At 49.2% G+C, this 19441-nt stretch overlaps 1 protein-coding gene and 1 long non-coding RNA gene across 2 annotated transcripts in view; one reads left to right on the top strand and one right to left on the bottom strand.

Moving 5' to 3' along the window:
• LOC144825601 (coiled-coil domain-containing protein 159-like) overlaps positions 1 to 19441 on the bottom strand; it is a 209675-nt gene that overhangs the window by 3365 nt on the left and 186869 nt on the right. The window contains exon 12 of the mRNA XM_078684169.1: positions 11520 to 11596. Within this exon, the coding sequence (XP_078540295.1) occupies positions 11520 to 11596 (77 nt within the window). The remainder of the gene's footprint in view (positions 1 to 11519; positions 11597 to 19441) is intronic.
• Positions 1 to 19441, top strand: part of LOC144825757 (uncharacterized) — a 223084-nt gene that overhangs the window by 129062 nt on the left and 74581 nt on the right. The window lies entirely within an intron of this gene.

Here is a 19441-nt window from a genome sequence, read left to right as displayed (position 1 = left end):
TCAGTTGATGCCAGACTAGCTGGGATGCAACGACTTCCCCACCCTAATAAGGTGCCATGTTCTTATACCGGAGTACTCCCCCTTAATCTCCAGCCTTATGTCCTTATCTCTGAGTGCTCTAATCTTTGCCAGAGTACTCCCTTCCTTATCTCAGGGTACATCATACTTATCTGAGAGTATCTTTCCAAATCCCACAGTGCATGTCGTTATTGGAGTACCGTTTTATCATAGAGTACCTGTTCTTACCCTCAAATGCACAGTCATGCTTGAGTAAGTCAGTGTTATCCTTCAGACACCATTCCTATCCCAAAGTACCGCACAATTATCTCCTAATATCTTATCTCTATTCCAAGTACAATTATTACTCCCCAAGCCATCCTTATCCAATAACACCTTTTCCCAAGAACTTCATCATCTCAAAGGACACCCTCCTTCTGCGGAATACAGTGTACTTATCCTCAACGTTCCTGCCTTATCCCAGAGTACTTTATCCTTGGCTTCTAGTACCCCATCCATCCTTCTCAGAGCACCCCATCCCATCACCTTCCCTATTTCTTAGTTTACTACCCTTAGTCCCGAAAGCTCTGTCCATATCCCAGAGTACTCGGTCCCCATCTATGAGTAATAATGATTACTATGATATGTTTAGTATAGTGCTTCCTGCTACACCTGCTGTTGCTAAATGCTATAAATTACAAGCCTTATCCTTTCCTAAATTAATGGTACTCTGTCCTCATCCTCCAAGGTGCCCTTCCTTGGCTCTGAACACACTACCCTTGTCTAAGAGACTCCGCCTTTCTCCCCATCTAATGTGTCCTGATCCCAATTAACTACGCACCATGATGCCCTGTCACACATTCACTTACGCACGTTGATGCCCTGTCACACATTCACTTACGTGCCTTGATGCCCTGTCACACATCACTTACACGCCTTCATGCCCTGTCACACATTCACTTACGTGCCTTGATGCCCTGTCACACGTTCACTTATGTGCCTTGAAGCCCTGTCACATTCACTTACGCACCTTGATGCCCTGTCACACATTCACTTACGCGCCTTGATGCCCTGTCACATATTCACTTACGTGCCTTGAAGCCCTGTCACACATTGTATTGTATTGTATTGTAGGTATACTTGTATAGCGCGGTCCTGTCGCCCGAAGGGCATCCTGGCGCTTGCGATCCGGTCAACAACACTTCCACTGCTCAAACATTCCTAGGGAAAAGATGCGTTTTTAGGGCTTTCCTAAACGGGAAGTAGTCCCTTTGACTTCTCAAAATGAGTGGCAGGGAGTTCCAGAGTTTGGCCGCTGCAACACTAAACGAGCGGCCACCCATCCTTACTCTCTGGAACCTCGGAACCACAAGCAATTGTGCCGAAGAAGAGCGAAGGGGACGCGAGGCAGAGTACCAAGCGAACATATTCTGCAGTAGCACTGGGCCCTGTCGATGTACCGCCTTAAACACTAGGCACACCGCTTTATACAATACACGCAAGTGCACCGGCAGCCAGTGTAGGTCCCTTAAGGCTAAGGTGGAGGAGCTAAGGTTAGGGCGAGAGAGAGCCAGCTTAGCGGCCATGTTCTGCACCCGTTGTAACTTCCCCAGCAGGTTATTTGGGGCCTCCAGAAGCAGCGCGTTGCAGTAGTCTAAACGACTCAGTATGGTCCCGCGCACTACTTCCGGCCTGGCCTGTACAGGGAGAAGGGGAAAGACTTTACGCAGCATGCGTAACAGCATCATGCACGAGTAGATGGTCTTATTAACATGCATGTCCAGCTGTAAATTTGGGCCGAAAATCACCCCCAAGTTACGAGCTGACTCCGCGGCCGACACTGTCTCGGGGAAAGTAGAAGGCCAGAAGTTCTCCGGAAGTACCCGAGGAATCCGGTCCATGGAGCAATGGAGCACCTCGGTCTTTGTGCTGTTAAATTGCAAGGAATTGGCCCGAAGCCAGTCCTCTGTAGCTGCCATGCAGCGATGGAATGTCTCCAGCGGGACCGCATTATTTCCTTCCAGGGAGAAGACCAGCTGGGTATCATCAGCATAATTAAAAGCCAAGATACCAAAAGATTTAATAAGCTGGACCAGAGGGCGGAGGTAAAGATTGAAAAGTATAGGGCTGATGGCCGAGCCCTGTGGGACCCCCTGCCCTACTTTCCGCAACTCCGATCGAAAAGGAGGAAGCGCGACCATCTGCTGCCGGTTGTTAAGGTAGGATACCAGCCAGTCTCTTGCCCCCTCTGTGACCCCGCACTCCTCCAGCCTCCTGATGAGGGTCCAATGGCAAACCGTATCGAACGCGGCCGACATGTCGAGCAGCACCAGAAAGGCTGCCCGACCACTATCGACACGCGAACGAAGATTGTCAAGTACGGTTACCAGTGCGGATTCTGTCCCATGCGCTGGACGGAAACCAAACTGTGTCTCATCGAACCACCCAATTTCTTCCAAGAAGCCTGAAAGGGAGCGGGTCACCAACTTTTCCACGATCTTAATAGGGAAAGGGAGCAAGGAAATCGGCCTATAGTTGGAAAGACAGGCGGGGTCCAGAGTCGGTTTCTTAAGCAGTGGTGACACGACTGCCAGCTTCCAGCACTCGGGAACTGTTGCCGAGTCCAAAGACTGGAGGCAGATGGAGTACAGAGGCTGGAAGAGTTCCGCCTGAAATGTCTTCCAGAATTTGGGTGGTGATGGATCAAGCGGAGAACCCGATGACACCGTTCGTGCCAGGCTGCAAAACTCCTCAAAGGAGGGAATGGGGAAGTGTCTTAGTTGGGGTCGACTGGACACAGCTTCCGAAGCTCCCAGGCTGGAGGCATGACCACTCGGCTGGAATCGACTGGGCGAAGTGTCCGGGGCTGCCCGGGCTGCCTGACTAGAGGCAGGCCTACTCAGCAGGGTTTGACCGGCCACGACGCCCGAAGCCTCCAAACCGAGGGCATGCCCACTCAGCAGGGGTCGACTGGAAGGAGTGTCCGGAGCTCCCAAACTAAGGGCTGGGTCACTCTGCTGGGGTCGACTGGGTGACCCGTCCAGAGCTCCTAAGCCGGAGTCAGAGACATCCGGCCGGGGTCGACTGGACAGGCTGGCCGGAGCTCCCAAGCCGAGAGCAGGAGGCACTGGGTTTTTTAAGCCTTCCATGATCTTAGCGATCCTCTCCTCAAAGGCACTCGCCAGGGAGTCGCACAAGGCCTGCGACGCAGGGACAGTATTGGCCACGCACACGGGGTGGGTCAAGACCCTGACGATTTTAAACAGGGCTTGTGACTTGTTGGGCGCCTGGTTCAGGGTGGTTTCCAGAAAAGCCGCCTTAGCCAGCCTGATCTGCACCTTGTATTCCTGCAGTGCCAGCCTAAACGAAGCCCTCGCTGAGTCCGAGTACTGCTTCCTCCAGGCTCTCTCGGCACGTTTGCAGCTCAACTTCAGCTGCCGCAGCTCCTCCGTATACCAGGGACAAGCCCGGTTCAATCTACCTCGAGACTTACGGAGAGGCGCAACCTTGTCCAACGTATTCGTGATGGACCGGCACAAGGTGATATAACTTTCCTCCGCCGAATTACTCAGACAGAAATTATCTGGTAGTAAGGTAGGCAGCGACGATGAGTTTAGAAGTCGAGACCAAGGTCTGCCCAGTTTAGCCTGTCCGGCGCCGGCCTCCCCCGAGGAGTATTCCCCCAGGCCGAGAGAGAAGGCAACCAGTGAGTGGTCAGTCCAATATTGACATAGGATATCATTGACCACTACTAGTTGTGCGTCTGCAAAGACCAGGTCCAAGGCATGACCTCTCCTGTGAGTAGCTGACCGGACCAGTTGTTGCAGCTGAATGTTGCTGAAAACTTGACAAAGTGTCGTAAACGCACTATCCAGCGGGCCACCCGGCCACAGGTTGAAGTCCCCTAAGACCAGCAGCTTGGAGTGGGTATTAGAGAGTTCATATATCAGGTCGATGAAATCTGACAGGGAGGGTACAGAGCCCGGCGGGCGATAGCACAAAACGCCCGTGAACAGTGTTCTCTCAAGATCTTTAAAAGAGAACCCCATCAGCTCAAAGCCCGAAACCTCTCTAATTTTAAGTTGGAAGAGACCCAGCGTTTCTCTATAAATTACGCCAATTCCACCACCCCTGTTCTTCACCCGAGGGGTGTGAATGATTTTAAAACCTGGGGGGCAGGCCAAGCCCAGTTCAACCGAGCAGTCCTCCCGAGTCCAGGTTTCCGTAAGGAACAAAGCATCGAGCCCCAAGGACTCGATGAGGAAAGCGATCTCTGTGTGGTGCTTGCAAAGCGACCGAACGTTAAGCAACCCACAAGAGAGGGAGTTAGGCATAGATAAGACACTAGCCTTCTGATTCGAGAGCGCCTGGCTCGGTCTGAGTTCCAGTAGGTCAGCCCGAGAATAGGCTAGGCGTGGAAAGTGCGGGGGGACAGAGGGAGCGGCCCTTTGCGCGCCCGTTGCGCGAACGGGCGCAAACGGGCTTACCTCTGGCGCACCTCCGGCGCGCCTACGTCGCGACCGCTGCGCGCTTGCTCGTCCATCCTTTTATAATATTGGACCGAGCGGGAGTCCGCCTCCTGCGTCCCTTGCCCTAAGCAAGATGGCGCCCGAAGTGCTCCCAGCCTTCAACCCCACCCAAGATGGCGGTCGGACCCGCTAAGCTAGCTGTATCCCGCCGAATGCGGGTGGAATCCAATTACAGTGCGAGTGAGCCTGACTGTTCCCCGGCCTAAAAAGTCGACACCTAAGGTAGGCAGCACAATTTAATAAGCTCTAGCAGCTCTATAGCGCGTTACCAGCAGCACGACGAAATTTAAAATAAAGCACACGATTAAAATGCAGCAACAGCAAAGAGCGCGTAGACCAAAAATCTGACCGCACCGCACCCCCGGTGGCTTAAATAAGCTCACCAAGTGCGGGAGTCCGCCTCCTGCGTCCCTTGCCCTAAGCAAGATGGCACCCGAAGTGCTCCCAGCCTTCAACCCCACCCAAGATGGCGGTCGGACCCGCTAAGCTAGCTGTATCCCGCCGAATGCGGGTGGAATCCAATTACAGTGCGAGTGAGCCTGACTGTTCCCCTGCCTAAAAAGCCGACACCTAAGGCAGGCAGCACAATTTAATAAGCTCTAGCAGCTCTATAGCGCATTACCAGCAGCACGACGAAATTTAAAATAAAGCACACGATTAAAATGCAGCAACAGCAAAGAGCGCGTAGACCAAAAATCTGACCGCACCCCCGGTGGCTTTAATAGGCTCACCAAGTGCGGGAGTCCGCCTCCTGCGTCCCTTGCCCTAAGCAAGATGGCGCCCGAAGTGCTCCCAGCCTTCAACCCCACCCAAGATGGCGGTCGGACCCGCTAAGCTTGCTGCATCCCGCCGAATGCGGGTGGAATCCAATTACAGTGCGAATGAGCCTGACTGTTCCCCGGCCTAAAAAGCCGACACCTAAGGTAGGCAGCACAATTTAATAAGCTCTAGCAGCTCTGTAGCGCGTTACCAGCAGCACGACGAAATTTAAAATAAAGCACACGATTAAAATGCAGCAACAGCAAAGAGCGCGTAGACCAAAAATCTGACCGCACCGCACCCCCGGTGGCTTAAATAAGCTCACCAAGTGCGGGAGTCCGCCTCCTGCGTCCCTTGCCCTAAGCAAGATGGCGCCCGAAGTGCTCCCGGCCTTCAACCCCACCCAAGATGGCGGTCGGACCCGCTAAGCTAGCTGTATCCCGCCGAATGCGGGTGGAATCCAATTACAGTGCGAGTGAGTCTGACTGTTCCCCGGCCTAAAAAGCCGACACCTAAGGTAGGCAGCACAATTTAATAAGCTCTAGCAGCTCTATAGCGCGTTACCAGCAGCACGACGAAATTTAAAATAAAGCACACGATTAAAATGCAGCAACAGCAAAGAGCGCGTAGACCAGAAATCACTTACGCGCCTTGATTCCCTGTCACACATTCACTTACGCGCCTTGATGCCTTGTCACACATTCACTTACGTGCCTGGATGCCGTCACACATTCACTTACTCGCCTTGATGCCCTGTTACACATTCACTTATGAGCCTTGATGCCCTGTCACACATTCACTTATGAGCCTTGATGCCCTGTCACACATTCACTTACGCGCCTTGATGCCCTGTCACACGGTCACTTTATTTCTACATAGCACAACCATGAAGTAAGCCAGCTGCACACACTCAACTTGAGTTACAGTTATTCACTAACCTTTTTGCCTAGTCACTCACTCCATTTCTCCCATTTCACAGTCCTCTTGTGACCAACCCCCTTTACACACCCCATTACACACTCAGCTTGCACGGTGATCGAGTTGCCCAGCCCTGTCACACAGTACCCTTTGGTCTGCCACACACGTTCACCTCATTGCCCCATTACACAAGCACTCGATTGCCCCATTAGACACCCAGCCTGTGGCCTCAGCGGTTAATTGTCTGATGGATATTGAACTCATGGACAGCGTGAATACACACGGCCCCTTAAAATGACACAAACAAGGGAGCGAAGAAGTGTACACAGATTAACGTAGAAACAGCACACTTGGGGTCAGGCAACACCATCAAACCAGGGACAAGTTCACAAATTGATAGGCTAAGGTCGAAGGTCATGAAAAGACTGCCTTCCCCTGAAGAGGCTATTCGAAATTACAAAATGCTGCTCTATTTAAACAGCTCAAACATAATTAGCTGCCTTCATCGAACTTTCCGCTTGTCAACACTTTACACTCTCACCTTATCCCACTGTATCCCACTGTATCCTCACAATGTTCATTCCCCTTCACTCACTCGCTTTGCCCTGCTCTCGGGTAAGCACAATGTGCCACAGTTGCACAGTGCCTGTTCTATACATGCACTTTGCCTGCATACACTCAACATTGCATCTGTTACACAACTTGTTACTTACTTTAATCCCTCCCAGACGGGCGAGTGCCCACGAGCTCCCCAGCCATTAACATGTACCCCACCTTCCCTTGTGGTAACAGATGAGATGAGTCTTTGATGAATCGAAAGTGGCTGAATCTTTTCTTGATTCACATAAATGATCAAACCACACAGTTCAAAGTTCACCAAGCATAAATGTCACGATCGCCAAATTGACTATAGCTCAAGTCCAGTTATTAGGCCATAACAGCAGCTTGTGATAGCACCCTGTGTGAATGACCCATCTCAGCAAGGGTCTCACACTCCCTGCGACCTCTAGGCTACACCTTGCTGCTAAGTGTTGTGGGCGGCCCTTATGCTTAACCCGGGCTGCAAGTGCCGTGTCTGCCCTGTGCTAACCCCTTGCTGACCTTTAGCCTGCTCCCCGTGCCCCTGATGTAAGGCATCCCAACGGTACATGCTTGAGTGGCTCCTCCTTTGGCTATTGTGTTCCCTCTGCTGTCCCCGCCATGCGGCCTGTGGTTTACTGACCTCAGGCTGCTCCCTCACATGCTCCTCTCCTGGTGCTCCCTTAGTTGAAGCTTAGTCTTTCCAGAGTCCCCTAGATGTTGAGGAGGAACAGGCCCAGGCCCATGCCCACGTCCGTCAAGTATTCCCTTTCCGGTTCGAGGTTAATGAGTCCATGCCTCACGAAACCCCACCTCTTGGCTTTGCACACTCTGGACATGGTGATGCTTAATATCTCATTTGACCTTTCTACTCCTGGTTTAGCCAAAGCCTCCCTCGATAAGACTCGTGGTATGATCTCAGAACACGGGAGTTGGAGTAAGTGAAACATTGATTTGCTAAAGGAAAGGAGGGGGACTACTCAGGGTGTTCAACTGATGTCGCGTAGAGGCAACATTTTAGCATAATGTGATGCAAAGAGTCCATGTCGAGGAGGAAGGGTGAGATTGTTGAATATAAAGTTATGAGGCTAGCCAACTCAGCACAACGGGGTTGTGCAACAGGTTAGGGCGTAAACACGCCCCTTTTCTATATGCTGTCTTCGAATGGGTGGCATATGGGCTGGCACCGTACCTGTTTACACGCCAAATGAGGAATTAATCGGAATACAAAACAAAGCATGGTGTGCATCCCATTTCGAATGATGTTCATGATCTCAGGACATACCAGCTCTGCTTGTCTAATGTCAGTCATGAATACTTTTATTTGACTTCAATAAAAAAATCATAAAAGGGTGGAAAACCACCTTAAATAAAAATACATTTTAAATTTTAAAACAGAGGAATTTAAAACATTAAGGCTATGCCATTGATGGGTATGCTGAAATGTTTAAATTAGTGAATGGTTTCCTTTTTATCCAGCTCTCTTGCTGCCATTTTGAGGAATGTTATTGCCCTACAGGACAGTTGGATTGATGACCCTCCAAGGCATTGGATGACGGCTGCTCTACATGTCCGTATTTCTTCCTTCCTTAAGGCTTCCCGAAGGACCGTTCTTCGGGTGGCTGCTAGGGAGGGGCATATGCATAGCAGGTGTAAAAGGGACTCTTCCCGACCTCCGCATAAGCGACATTCCTTGGATTGCCAGAGGTGTTTCCATTTTGGTATCATATCTTTTGATGGAAATGACCCCAGCCGCAATAACGTTAAGAACTGTTTTCTCTCCTGGGAGAAATGATCAAGTAAGTATGGTTGGGGTTTCAGCCGCTGATAGCCTTGAATCACGGTTCAAGCGTGTTTTTTTTTTGAGACAGTTGTTTTGTCCATTAATAGGGAGGTCCTTTTAATTGCGTTATTCACTACGATTTTAAAACTGGAGTAAGTGGGGAGGGTGAGCCAGGCCTCCTCGACTTGCAGTGCCGCGAGAGAGACTTTCAGAACGCTGAACGTTGAATTACTTAGCCTGGATTGGGTTTCAATTTCCTTCCAGCAGTAGTGTGCTAAGGTGTTCCACTGCGTCCCTCATTCTCCAGTAGTATTTTACTAATGCCCCTTGTCTGTCGGGGGTCTGGTTTCTCAGGCCGTACTCAAGACGAATTTGGGATGGTGAAATGTGTCGGGGGATTGAGAACAGGGCCTTGAAGAGAGTTGATTGAGCAGAGTTTAAGGAGATAATGTCTTTCGTGTTTAGAATTTCTGAGCCGTATGAAATTGAGGGTAAAAATTTTGCTGAAATGGCTTTAAGCAAGTGGCCTGTAGAGCACCCCGTAAGTTTTTTCTTTAGAACACTGAATGCGAACTGCAGTTGTTTGGCTCTGATACGGCCTTGCCCCAGTTGTAAATTAAAGTTGAGGTTACGGTCAATAGTGAAACCTAGATATTTGTAGGAGTCTATTGGGGACAGGGGTTGCCCATCTAGGTGCCAGGTAGATTTGCGATGAGCCTTAGATTTAACTCTTCTGGCGAAACACATCACTTTCGTTTTTTGATGGTTGATTGTCTAATGAGTCTAGCAATGGGTCTCAGTTCGGCTATCAAGACCCTGATTAAACATCTCAGGTCATCTAAGTCGTTCCCTCCCAGATGCACTACTAATGCATCAGGCTTCCCTCTAAGCTTCACCACATCTTGCACGGTAGGCATCAGGTGTTCCCATTGCATCCCCGGTTTGCCCATCCAGGAGACTGTAGTGTTGTACAGCCGCATTAATTTGTCATTCTTTCGCGCTGACACCTACCATTGTGCCCTGGCGACAAATAAATGACCCAGTATCCATACCCTGCTCACCCGACCAGGGGAACTTGTCATGATAAAATACTTAGTTTAGTCGGGTCAGATATAGACCCTCAAGGCCCCTGAGGGCCACTGTCCTATCTGTTTGATGCATTCTGCATTCAAGCAGCTGACCGCAGCCGTCGTAGCGGCGCTGATGACTAAGGAATCTGGCACATATTGTTATGTGGGAGTCCTGCTGCACTAATGGTCATTCTAGGGACTGCATTAAACTGAAAGCGAATGAGAAACGAGCCATCGTCGTGGCAGAAAAGCGACTGATCGCCCTGAGCTCCATTCTTTAAGTAATCGTGCATGCAACAAACGAGGATGCATTTGCTGTCTGCTAAGCAGTACAGGTGTGTGAGCTTGCATCTGCCCCTTAGTCTATTTTAGATCTACGCAAGTATATAGTTATGGCGCTGTCATCCATGTGCAGATCTCTCATTTTTAGACATGCCAACCCAGGGCTGAATCTGGCTGGGGCTTACAGCTCACTCGCCCTGTATGCCCCGAAGAATGCAAGTAAGAGAGCTGCCCGAAAGAGCAGTAGCTCATGCTTATGTGTGCAAATGCTCAAGAGCTCCTTTAACGCTTTTTTCAAGGTGCTGAAACATATAGGGTGTTTCTTGTCTTACTGCCATCGGCAGGCATTTATCATGGAAGTATTACTCCCCCAATTTGAAACCTAGCAAATGAAGCTTTCTGGGTGCACAGATATCAGGTGGAATGCCGATTCGATGTCGGCCTTAGCCAGCTGGGACCCTTTCGCGTTTGTCCTGATCAAATCAATAGCATCATCTATAGTGGCATAAGATACTGAACAGCTATCCTGCTCCAGCCAGTCATTAACCAATTCCCTGGCTGGGTGTGACAGGTGGTGAATGAATCTAAACTGACCGGGCTCCTTCTTGGGTACCAGTCTCAGTGGTGATATCACAAAATTCTTGCAAGGGGGCTCTGAAAAGGGGCCAGCAACCCTCCCAATGCGTACCTCTTTATCCACTTTTAGCCTAGCCACTGGCAGGTTGTCCCTCCATGACTTCAAAATTTTGCTAACCCGCTGAGTTAAATGGCCTTGGTATGGTGTTCTGAACCCTACCCTACAACCTTCTGCCAGTAACTGCTTCTCATTAACCTTAGGATAGATGCCCACAATCCTCATCAATGCTGTAGTTCTTATGGGTGTGGATAAATGTGAGGGAGACCAATCATTTGCTTCTGCTGCCACTACTCATGTGCCCCTACTTTTTAGGTCAAGCCTGGGCCGCGTATGCGCTGCTCTGCAAGGCATGCTGTAGTGAGGTAGGGACTTGAAGCTCCGCTCACTCTCCACCCACATTTTTCATTGGCTTGTGTCATTGTCCACTGTAAACTGGCTGCTCATTAGTCAAGAGGCTTAGTAGTCCCTCCTTAGTACCGCCATGTCTCACTTTGTAACCTTCCACGGGGACACCCCCGATTACGTGTATTTTTGCTCATAGGCTTTAATTACAGCCTCCAAGCACTATTTTCTCACATAGCTTTGTCGACAGGCTCTCTCGCCTCTCCTAACGCTTTTTTTTTTCAATGCAATAGCTCTCGAATTTGCGAGAGTTTAAGCTATTGGCATTGTAAACGACAATACATTTTATTTATCTGTTTTGAAAACAACACATAGATAAAAAGCATTGTCATTTACAATGCCAAAAGCTCAAACTCCCAAAAATGCAAGACCAATTGCATTGCAAATGCTTGTTATTGAAGGAGTTTTTGGCATCCCTGACCTTTGGCCTACTTGCACTCGATGGCCGGGTGTGCCCCCCGCAGTTGCTGCAACTTACAGGACTGTTCCCACTTGCAATCATTCATGTCATTCCTCCAGCATGCCATGCTGCAGCTTCTCACACACCCACCTTGTACACTCACCTTGATTTCCTCGTTGGCACTCAGAGTTGGACGTGTTCATGTTCTGCATATCGTTCTGCAGGGAGCTCATTGCGCACCTGGAGAGGAGAAATTTTTAGGGTCTACGCTGCTGAAAATCACTCGGTTTCCAGAAACAATTACATGGCCAGCTTGGAACCACTGTGATGTTGGGGTATTGGGAGCAGCTCCCATTATGATGTCATTGCTATGAAGCTAGCTCTCAGTGTAATGTCACTGAAGTAAAGGCAGGGCACAGTATGTCATTATATTGAGAGCATCTTTCACAGGGATACCACTCTGGAGAAAGCAGCTCCCTGTGTGATGTCACTGCAGTAAAGGCAGGGCACAGTATGTCATTATATTGAGAGCATCTTTCACAGGGATACTACTCTGGAGAAAGCAGCTCCCTGTGTGATGTCACTGCAGTAAAGACAGGGCACAGTATGATGTCATTATATTGAGAGCATCTTTCACAGGGATACCACTCTGGAGAAAGCAGCTCCCTGTGTGATGTCACTGCAGTAAAGACAGGGCACAGTATGATGTCATTATATTGAGAGCATCTTTCACAGGGATACCACTCTGGAGAAAGCAGCTCCCTGTGTGATGTCACTGCAGTAAAGACAGGGCACAGTATGTCATTATATTGAGAGCATCTTTCACAGGGATACCACTCTGGAGAAAGCAGCTCCCTGTGTGATGTCACTGCAGTAAAGACAGGGCACAGTATGTCATTATATTGAGAGCATCTTTCACAGGGATACCACTCTGGAGAAAGCAGCTCCCTGTGTGATGTCACTGCAGTAAAGGCAGGGCACAGTATGATGTCATTATATTGAGAGAATCTTTCACAGGGATACCACTCTGGAGAAAGCAGCTCCCTGTGTGACGTCACTGCAGTAAAGACAGGGCACAGTATGATGTCATTATATTGAGAGCATCTTTCACAGGGATACCACTCTGGAGAAAGCAGCTCCCAGTATGATGTCACTGCAGGAGCTGCAGCTCCCAGTGTGGTGTCACTGTCAGGCGAGAAGCTCACAGAGTGATATTGCTACATAATGGCAGCTACCAGTCTGGTGCTAGTTCAGCAATGGCAGCTTTCAATAGAATGTTCCTACAGTAATGAAAGCTCCAAACCTGATGCTGCTGCTCCCTGTGCGACAGGTCTGAATGTGCACTCACTGAAGAGGCCCAACAAGGCCGAAATTGGCCTCTGTTAGCTGTGTTCCCTTTTGGAGGGGGCATTTCCAGGCAGTTTGGGCTGGACTGTTCTTATTGGAGAAGGAATAAGGCTGATTTTCATATCCTTGTCATTCGTCTAGTGCTGCAAGGACCAAAACACAATCGACTTGAATGGGGTTCGACTCCAGAGTGATCATCAGTGGAGGAGATTAATTTAAGCCAGGCCCCATCACTTTTTGGTTTCTCTTACGGTGGTCACAGCAGCGCCCAGTATGAAGTCACTATAATGAATGCAGCTCCTACTGTGATATATCACTGCATGGAAAGCAGCTCCCAGTAAGAAGTCACCCCAGTCAACACACTTCCATATGTGATGTCACTGCAGTGAGATCAACTCCCAGAGTTACACCAAGGTCTTAAGAGCTGCTGCTAAGGTGACATCACTGCAGTATTGCATTTTCTAGTGTGATATCACTGTAGTGAGAGACAGAGAAAGTGATGGGTGGAACTGCTTAACTGAATCTGTCCACTGGTGATAACTCTGGATGCATTCCATGCCATCAATTTTTAGCTCGCCTGTGCCTGCCTTCACAGAAGCGGGCAAAACATATGAAAATCGTGTTTCATCGTGCACATTAGTATCAATGTAGCCAAAATGATATAACCCTCTGAACAGGAGAACAAGGAATCCTAGACCAATTTCTGCATTGTTTGGCCTCTTTAGTTAAGTGCAACTGGAAAAAAGAAAAACATATATATATATATATATATATATATATACACACACACACACAGTGACCAAGAACCTGTGTCTAAGCAACCTCACGCATTGACTTAAGGCAGCAAAAAAGTTATGGATGGAAATGCTTGACTTGGGGGACATTTAGAGTTTGGTGTAGTGGGGGGACGTCTGTAATATTATGGTGCTCCTACCCCATCAAACCTGTAGTTCCCCTGCTCTATTTAGATCCGTAGGAAATACTAGGGTTCCCATATGTGAGCCTCTGATGACTCCACTGTGGAATTGCTCAGGTCTGGCAGCCCAACTGCTAGAAAACCATATGGTCATAGTGATCTAGGGATGGTGTTACTGTCATATTTCCCTGGTCAGAGCTGCCACCTGAGGCATGGTAGTCCGGGTGGGAAAATCTCTCAATGGCCCCCGCACGCGGGGAGAAAACTCCCTAAATGTCAGGGATCATTGTTTTTTGTTTTTTTTTGCTTTTCATGAGTAAACCCTCACTTTGGAAGGTTATTCTATGGGGGGAAAAGTGCCAACCAGTTGCAACAAACATGGTTCGCGCTCATCAAAACATCAGAGCCTTCACTCCCATCAATAGAACCGCAGCACTGACAGCTCCATTGATGGCACAGAGATCCCCACCTGCCTGGCAGGGTCTTTAAGTATGGTGGGGAAGTCTTTCACCTGGAAGGTTGAGGTGATGGCCCCTGGTGGTATGGACCAGCAGACCATCTCTCATACTTTAAATGACCTCATTAATCTAGAGATGCTTGGGTATCAAGTTTGCAGGTAAAAACGTAAAGAAATAATACAAAAAAAAAGTTGAATACTTAAAATGTAGTTTGTAGAAAGGTTGTGAACATAATAAAACCGACAAATGTGTATTTATAAAAAATGGTGAATAACACATCCATAAATGGTCGAGGCCCTAGTGTTAATTGGAGGGGTAGAGAGGTTCCACAGAAATCTGAGGAAAACGAATCAACAATGAGGCCTGGACACAGATGTGCAAGGTGAGCATAAAGAGTTGTAGTAAGAGGAACAGAGAAGCTTATTTGGAAAAAGAAAGAGAGTGCGAGAAGTGGGGACTGGGAGACAAGGCAGTGAGGAGGCCCGGGAATGTCCAAAAACTAAGAAATAGTCAAAAAGAAAGCTAAGCAGCGGCAAGAGTTGGGGAACACAGCAAGCTGGTGAAAGGGTCTCTCGATATTTTTGTAATAAAGTTATGTGCTTTAAAAAAAGAAAAAGAAAAACAACATTAAGAAAACAACTGGTGTGTTTTTACATAGAAAGGATTGTGTTGCATGAGATTTTTAATTCGAGTTTTACAACACATTACTGTAAATGATAATAAAATACACACATATATTACATACAATCGAACACCAACAGAGAAGGTGGTAGGGGCACAAATTCTGAAACCTGTGGGGCTGGAACAATTTCTAGAGAGTGGGTGCTGCCATTAATGTCACATCACTAAACTCACAGAGGCTGAAAAATTCAAGGTCACACAAAGAACAAGTGTAGCAAATGAGCCACGACCATTTGGCAAGAGCGTGGTAAAGGTGTGGTATGTAGCAGGTGGTGCATTTTGGAGCTCCCTGTTGTAAATATATTACTAAAGTGTAGTGTGGTAACTGTGTCATTACAGACAGCACATTCTCCATTGAAGTGACCACTCGCATTCCACAAATATGCAGTGTTACTGATAAAAGATTTCTGCGCATCACCATGCAGAGCGTCTTCATTTGTTTTTTTTTTTGTTTTTCTTTTACATTTTGTTGTGTGTTAATAAAAATGACAGGCAACAACCTTGCCTTTCACACCATCAAGATTGTGACATAGTTTCACTTTGGGGGGAGGAGTTGGCCTAACGGCTAGGGCGGTTGACCTCGAATCTGGGGAAGTGGGTTTGAGTCTCGGCAATGACGCTGAACATCCTGTGATTCTATGTCAGGACCGGAGGCTTCAGATTATGCTTTTCCTTCTTCGCTGTTTAATATATACCAAAAACACAGCAGCCCAGAAAAGCTCCACAAAAAAATGCTTGTATATCCAAAACACAGGAAAAAGCATTTCAAACCAGAAACAAAATGATTTCAACAAAATCGACTACAAATCCCATCATTCCATCATAGTCCGAGCAATATCAGTCCTTCCATAGTGTCCATGAGCATTAGATAGGGTGTCCATCTTGTGTCCTCTCCCTTTTTCTTCGCTGCTTCACAGCCAGTTAAGTGCTTTATTCCTTGCTCTGTTCGACATTGTGCCTTTACGATCTATCTGGTGTTTATGCATGAATGTGCATCTGTTTGTGCTTTCTGGGGGGCGGGGACTCTGATGTTTCTTGCCATTTTTTTGCCGTTTTTCCTTTTCAGAACCCTTTCATGATCGCGGGGACGTTCTCCGTCCCTTTCGCGATCTCCCAGTGACAGCCGCGGCTTTCCTTTCGGCTGCTAGGGGGAGCCCGTTAGTCTCTCTGATCTCGGCGCGGCTTTCCTCACAGTTCGGAAGCCGCGCTGAGGAAAGAGACGCTTCGGTGCCTTGCCCGCCGCCTCACCTGTACGCCCTCGCTGTGGGGGTCTGTATTGCCCTGATTTGTACACCCGGAAGGGTCTGTGTTGCGGTATTACCGCGTTGCCGCCTGCGGGCGTATTGAAGCACTCGATTGCGGTTTTTACCGCGTGTGGGCCCAGTGTTGGATTATAAGGCCTTGAAAGGTCCCGATAGGAGCGCACGTAGGGGGGCGGCTGTGACCCAGTCCTTGGTGAGGGTCTGTGCGCTCAGGGGTTGGTGCTGCCCTATATTCTGGTTTCCAGCCAGGGGTGGATATCTGCAGGCCTCAGACCTGCCCATAAGCTGGTGCTTAGGCTTTGGCACTGTTTTTCCCCTCATTTTCCCCCGGGGTCTTAGGGTTCCCTATTGACATGGAAGGGGAGTACTACGAAGAGGAGGAAGAATCCCATCACTATCTTAATGATGAGGAATTCTATAACGCAGTGGATAGCTCTATCTACCGCTGCGTTACAGACATTGTAGGCCCCATGGAGGAACGCCTCTCCACTCGGATAGTGGAGGAGTGCGCCAAGTTAGCGCAGGCGCATTTAGGGGCCCCTGGTTCGGACCCGGGCCCTTCATGGCCTCAACGACCGAATCGAACTTAGCTGCTTTCTATAGTACCCTTTATGGTACAAATGTTTTACCCTGTATCTTTTGTTCATTAAGCTCGAGTTCTAACTTTGTATTTGTTTACATTTCACCGACATTCATTCTCACTACCGGCACCCCTCTCCAAGATGGCCGCTAAACCCATCGAGACACACTCCGTCCTTTCACCCTTTCCATGACCCACCACGTGACCACCCTTCCGCGTAGCTGACCTCCGTCTACATATCCCTAAACTCCGTTCCCACTCCGTGAGTCCTCGGCGACCTACACGGAACATTTAGAACCAACCCGTCGAACATTTCCTAGTAAGTTGGAGCTCCAACTAAGACTCACGTCCTAATTTCTGCCACGTTGGGCCGGTACTGTTTCATAACAAGTCGCTTAATCTCTTCCCAGCTCCCGAGTCAAACTACCTGCTACGATCCGGAAACGTAAGTGTTCTGCCCGCAAATTTTGCTTTCCCTAAACCCCCTCTTTCCCCCCCTTAAGATTTCTTACACCAAAGCACCGAACACCCCCGTCCCCATTATTCTACACATTGGGCTATAAGGTTCATAGCTCCCACATTCACGTGACTCCCGGACTTTAATTGAAATGTAAATCCATTTAATGCAATGTTCTTAATGTTATGTTTTGAATTGTAAAAGCATTTTATTGCGTTCACAGAGCTCCTTGAAAAAGGGCACCCATTGCTCGAAATGCATTGGAGCATTTTTTGGTGTATTCTTGAATTCGTCAGCAATGATTTTCATGATTTGACCTAAAAATTGGAATATAAGAATTTATGAACTTTGGCAATCAATGATGAAACTTTCGAATAAATAATTGAATGTCATAATCTACAGTGGAGTCTGTCTTCATATGACGAACCAAACGAGTGTGCCCAATTCCAAGGATGCGTTTACTTCTAATGTAACGCACTCAACCAGGTATTAAACGCGACGTACCCGGCCGGTTATGTCTCTTGGGGGAGCACCCTAAACTTCTATAAAACGTTCAAACTATAAAAACTTAACCAAACGACTAGCTGTGCGCTGAGCCTTCATTGCCACCTTCTGAGGGAGACCCACCTGCTCCTAAGCGACCTTGCAAGGAGGGGAGCTCGAGGGGGGGGCGCAGGGTGTGGATAGGGATGCCTTTGAGCGTCTGCGTGACGCTTTTCTGGCGAAGGCTACCAACCCCATCCCTGCGCCGCCACCGGCATCTGCCCCTTTGGTGTCTTTGGGCACGGCCCCTTTTTCCCCGGGGGGACTGTCTCCGGTTGATTCCGACGACGAGGAGGTTTCTGTGCGGTCTTGGCGTCCGTCGGGCTCCGCAGCCGAGTTGCCCCAGGACAGCTCGGGCATGTTGGACCCGGATGATATTATTCATCCGCGGTCGGCTGCTTGGGTACCTGGGGACAAGGTGGCGAAGTTCGTGGCGTGACGCCTCCGGAAACCCTTGGGGAATGAAGCGAGGAGCTGCCTGCGGGGGGAGTGCCCGCGCCCAACGTTAGAGGGGAAAGTCGCTCTGACACCAGAACTGGATGCCAAGATGGCTACCTTTCTGGCTAAGTTTGTTAAGGATCCGCGCAAGGGCATAGACAGGTCCTGGCATAGCTGCCAGGACAAGTTGCTGGACGCCATAGGTCCTATTACTAAGATTCTGGACATGGCGGAGGAGGCAAAGGTGTCAGGGGCAGCCATATCTCCCGAGGTTTTGTCAAATTGGGCGCAAAAAGTCGTCATATTCTTGGGAAATGCCAATTGCGCACTCTCGACGGAACGTAGGCGTTCCCTCTTGATCAAATTGGACCCGAAGTTAGGTGATTTGGCCTCCTCGGAGGCAGGGGCTGTAGCCCAAGGGGGCCTGTTCGGGGATCCATTCATAAAAGAATTAGGCAAGTTTGTTTCAACTTTTACATCTCTTGATAAGGCCTAATCTAGCATCAAGCGGGTGTTTCAGCAGCGTTTCTCCCGCGAGGCCGGTCGCGGTAGGGGCCACGCGACTGGCCGCGGCGGTCAAAATTCTGCCAACAAAGGGCAAGGCTCCGGAAGAGGTCAATATAATACCTCAGCCAGCTACACAAACTTCTACCCTACGAGAGGCCAACGCTTCAGGGGGCGAGGCGGCTACAAGAACAACGCCGGCAATAACAACCCCAACGGTAAGTCTAATATCCCCGGACCAGGTTCAAATTGGAGGCCGATTAGCGGCTTTCCCAGAGGCCTGGGCGGCAATTACTGCAGACGCATGGGTCCTTCAGACCGTGCGCGGGTTTCATATAGAGTTTTACGATCAACCCCATCAGAGGAACCCCCCTCGCCCTATAGTTTTTTCACTGGCCGATACGCAGTTGATTGACGAGGAGGTCTCAGAGCTACTCCGCAAAGGGGCCGTCTGTCGATCAACTCGTCACCCCTCGGGTTTCCTCAGCAATATCTTCCTTGTGGAGAAACAGGATGGGGGCAAGCGGCCGGTCATCAACCTCCGGGAATTCAACGGCTGGTTGACTTATCGTCATTTCAAGATGGAGGGGATCCATCTTCTTCGGGATGTGCTCCTTCAGAACGATTGGATGGTTCGTTTGGACCTGAAGGACGCTTACCTAGTGGTCCCTATCCATCCACCGCATCGTCGGTTTCTTCAGTTCGTCTGGGACGATCAGGTGTTCGAGTTCACCGCACTTCCGTTCGGACTTTCCTCCGCCCCGTGGTGCTTCACCAAGCTCCTGCACCCGGTGGTGGAGGTTCTGCGGAGCCAAGGTATCAGGATGATTGTTAATTTGGACGACATCCTCTTGATGGCTCAGTGCCCCGAGAAGCTCAACATTCAGCTTCAGAAGACG

Source organism: Lissotriton helveticus, chromosome 1_1 (assembly GCF_964261635.1).
Source record: "Lissotriton helveticus chromosome 1_1, aLisHel1.1, whole genome shotgun sequence".
Taxonomy (NCBI): domain Eukaryota; kingdom Metazoa; phylum Chordata; class Amphibia; order Caudata; family Salamandridae; genus Lissotriton; species Lissotriton helveticus.
The sequence above is the reverse complement of the archived record's forward strand: the minus strand, read 5'-3'. Positions and strand labels throughout refer to the sequence as shown.